The sequence below is a fragment of the Humulus lupulus genome, chromosome 4 (genome assembly GCF_963169125.1).
Source record: "Humulus lupulus chromosome 4, drHumLupu1.1, whole genome shotgun sequence".
Taxonomy (NCBI): Eukaryota; Viridiplantae; Streptophyta; class Magnoliopsida; order Rosales; family Cannabaceae; genus Humulus; species Humulus lupulus.
Window position 1 is genome coordinate 25,933,607 of NC_084796.1, and position 3,717 is coordinate 25,937,323.

Here is a 3,717-nt window from a genome sequence, read left to right on the forward strand (position 1 = left end):
AGGAGCCTCAATACCTTCCTTTTCCTTAACTGCCCCAGCAACATCAGACACATCTGTAGCCTCCTTACCCTTGTCTCTCCCTTTTGGTTCAGAGCCCAGTGAAAGAGAGTCTTTCCCCTGAACTTTCTGCTCCTTACGGCATTCAGCCATTGAATGGCCATACCCAGTACAAGCTTTACATTTCACTGGTAACCATTCATATTCAACCCCTAGTTCAACTAACTGACCGTGCTCATTCAAAAACTGAATTTTCCTAGGTGGGTTATCATTAATTTCCATCTCCACCATTACTCTAGCAAACTGAACTCTGGATCTTTCTCTAGTAAACTTGTCCACCATAATTAGCTTACCTAGAGTACTAACAAGAGCACTAAGGCATTTGCTTCCCCAATATTGGAGACCAAGATCTTGAAGATGGATCCAGAGGGGAACTGATCGAATCAATCGAAAAGCACTCAAATCTGGAGACCAAGGTCGGATAATCACTGGTTTCCTATCGAAGTGTAAAATTCCTGTTTCCAAAACCTGATCCCTTGTGGCTTCATCATTAAATTTAATCATAGTCAGCCCCATTGTCATCCTTGCTATCTGCACAATCCCTAAATGACCCCAAACTCTTTTGATAAACCCTTCAAACACAGCCAAGGGTGGATTTGCTCCAAGCACCATACAAATAACAGCAGAACTCCAGTTAGCCGACTGGCTTAAGACTTCCTCTACATCCATTTGAGCAATTTTCTTTCCATCCTTAACTAATGGTTCAGTATACTCAAGTTTTTGGTCAGAAAATAAGAGGTTACCCGAATTGAAGTTCTTCCAATGGCTCTGGGCTGAAGCTTGGAAGTCATCGGCGTCCATGGTGTCCACCCATCGAGGAGATGAAACCCTCGTATTCACTTTGGCTCCAATTGTACTGGGAGCAGCTTCCTTCGCTATCATTTTTTCACCAACAGATGGCATATCCATCTGCATTTCATGACCATCCTTCAACGATGCCTCATCAACCACTCCGTCCAACACCTCTTCTTCTTGGATTGAAGGCAGGCTCTCAGAAACTGATCGCGTAATAGGCTTCCTTGTGGATTTCTTCCTCTTCGCCATGGAAGAGAGAAAAACGAGAGAAAAGCCCAAAACCTTTTTATGTGTGATAATCTTCTTTTATTTTATTGAAATATCAAAAGGCAAAATTGTACAAAATGAGTCAAAGCCTAATTTAAATAGGCTGAAGACAATGACCAAAATACCCAGCATAACTGGATGTTAGAACAATAATTACTTAGGCTAACTACCACTAATCTTAAGAGAGGAGCGTCTAACCAAAACACACCCACTTTCCGTGAGAGAATGTTGCAGTTCCCGGGATTCATGACGGAATACCCATGGTCCACGACCAAGATTCCGACGTCTTTTTTGCTGCCATCCCAATGGCCTCAACCCCAAAGCGAAGAACTCCTCCTGGCCATGGAAGAGTCCGAATATGAGGACAAGGTATGTATCTCTGTTGCCCAAAATCCCATTCAACTCATTCTCAAGCTTGCTTGTTCGAAAATCGAAATCCACCTCTTTTGATATGTTATTGTAATTATACTCGAATGAGTGAGATTAATGGTACTATTTTTGTCAAATTGATAGATTAGGGTATGTAATTTATACTAGCTGTATTAGGTTGATATACTGTGATCTTAAATTAAGCAAAAAGTACCTATCTTTTTACTCTTTTTGTGCCGAAAAAAAAAAAAAGCTTTTCGGCTTTGAACATGAACACTAATCTTGTAAATACTCATTTAATTTTTTGTAATTTTGAGTCTTAAAAAAAATATGCTCATTTGAGGACTCTATTATAGGTTAGAGCTTCAAAGCATTGAGTTTGTGAATTTGAATTCATTTGATATAAGAATTTATGAATCTGAACTTTTAAATTTTGATAGTTCTAAGCTTGTTTCAGAAGCCCCAGAAATTAAGTGGTTTTCTTGTTGCTCGTTCGAATGTCCCCAAATAGGATTTAAATCCTTGTGGTCGCTTTTAATGTACTCCTTCCTTTGTATTAGATGTAATATGACCAGTAATATGCGCATGAGAGTTAAGTCAGTAGTCAGTCACATTGTGATTTTGCTTGGGGTTTTGCTGACTTTCAAATATTCTAGGGAAATGATAAAGAAGAGGAGTGCTATTGTTACTCATTTGCTTGAAGTTTTGTCTAGTATTAGTTGAAAATGACCACAGAATATCTAAGAGTTGAAATATTACTAATGATGGATTTTGTATTCTTTTTGTGAGACTGTGTCCCCTAAAGCCTTGAGATTTCCTTATATGTCCATTTTTAATCCCCTTCCTTCCTTTGTGTAGTTCATATTGTAATCTGATGGCTACAATATATGATGAGAGTTGCTAATCCATGATTGTTTGATCGAATTGAGCTCATAACAGTTGTAACTTAGTAATTTGCTTGAGTTTCTGACTCCGGAGATTGTAGAGTTCGGTAGAGATTAAGTATAAAAATAAAAAATAAAATTAACAGGTTCTATCATTACTTACATGTTTGAAGCGATTCAACTTCTAGTATTGAGTGTAACAGTTGATCATTGGTTATGATGAATCCTGTTTTATCTTCATGAGAGTGGGTGTCTTAATGCTTTTGTGCAGATTTGTTTTGTGGATCATAGTTATATATTTGATCATTGAGTGTTTGCATTTTGTCCCTTTTTGCACTGATTCTATATCTTCCTCCTTAAAAGTATTTTAGCTGTTTTGCCTTCGTATGAATTTTTTTTTTTTTTTGCAGCTGAATGAAATCAGAAAGACTAATAACAACCTGGTGGTGATTGGGAAAACAACAAATGACAATGATAAAGAAGACTACGATAATGATGCGGACGATGATGATGCTGACAATGCAGAGGAATCGGAAGGTGAAGAATTCGAGCAAGAAACTGGTTGAATATCCTTCATTCAAAGACCTGCATAATGCACAATGTGTAAGTGAGCTTTTATTTCTCTTGTACTTGGCTCCTTGTTTCTGTAAAAAGTTATGCTTGGCCTTTTTTTCCCCAGAGAGAATGATAATGCTTAGGCCTGCGACTCTTATATTATATCTTAAATTGTTCAAGCAAGAGAAATTTAAACATTTTATCTGATATTGTTCTGGAGAAGGTGAAAGGATTAGTCCACTGAAGCCTGAGCTATTTCTTATTTGGTTTTGGTAGTGGGAAAAGGGTACAAGGTACAATGAAATAACTTGCAAAGAAGCTTTCCTGAACTCATATAGAATCAGGACTATACTTTCCTTCATTTATAATTACTTCTCCTATTGCATTTTCCTTAGAACACCAACTCTTCTGTTTTCTCCGTTGGAAGTAGACTAGTATGACACATTATTTGCCTACGAGCTTATTACAACTTTAGTCTTCAAAATGTATTCTTTAAGCAAGCCCCAATTTTAAATTGGTAGCTTTTAAGTATCCAAACTTGTCATTTTGATCACGTGAAAAAGGCACATGGGGATAATGGGTGGAGAGGTTGTTTGGTTAATTGTATTTGAGGTTTGTCTTGAGCTGTTTTCCTTTGAAAAATAGGATCACGTTCATATCATTAACTTAATTAAAAATACACATTGCCTGTACCATGAGTTCAGAGAAACAAATCATTAGTAATCGAATTCTCCTCAATCTCCAATAAGAAAAAAGAATACAACAATACAAAGAAATTGAGTTTTCAGCC

The 3,717-nt window shown here is 37.1% G+C and overlaps 1 protein-coding gene across 1 annotated transcript; it reads left to right on the forward strand.

The window, feature by feature from the left end:
* Positions 1 to 1,247: 1,247 nt before the first annotated feature.
* LOC133830238 (uncharacterized) lies at positions 1,248 to 3,134 on the forward strand. Its single transcript, XM_062260173.1, has 2 exons — positions 1,248 to 1,488; positions 2,783 to 3,134. Exons 1-2 carry the CDS (start codon positions 1,345 to 1,347, stop codon positions 2,936 to 2,938), a joined length of 300 nt encoding a protein of 99 aa, XP_062116157.1. The 5' UTR covers positions 1,248 to 1,344; the 3' UTR covers positions 2,939 to 3,134.
* The last annotated feature ends 583 nt before the right edge of the window (positions 3,135 to 3,717 follow it).

Bases quoted from the DNA above. Each gene is read 5' to 3' on its own strand.
- LOC133830238 (XM_062260173.1), top strand. From the start codon at position 1,345: ATGTTGCAGTTCCCGGGATTCATGACGGAATACCCATGGTCCACGACC. The intron at 1,489-2,782 runs GTATGTATCTCT...TTTTTTTTGCAG, and splicing joins AGTCCGAATATGAGGACAAG to CTGAATGAAATCAGAAAGAC.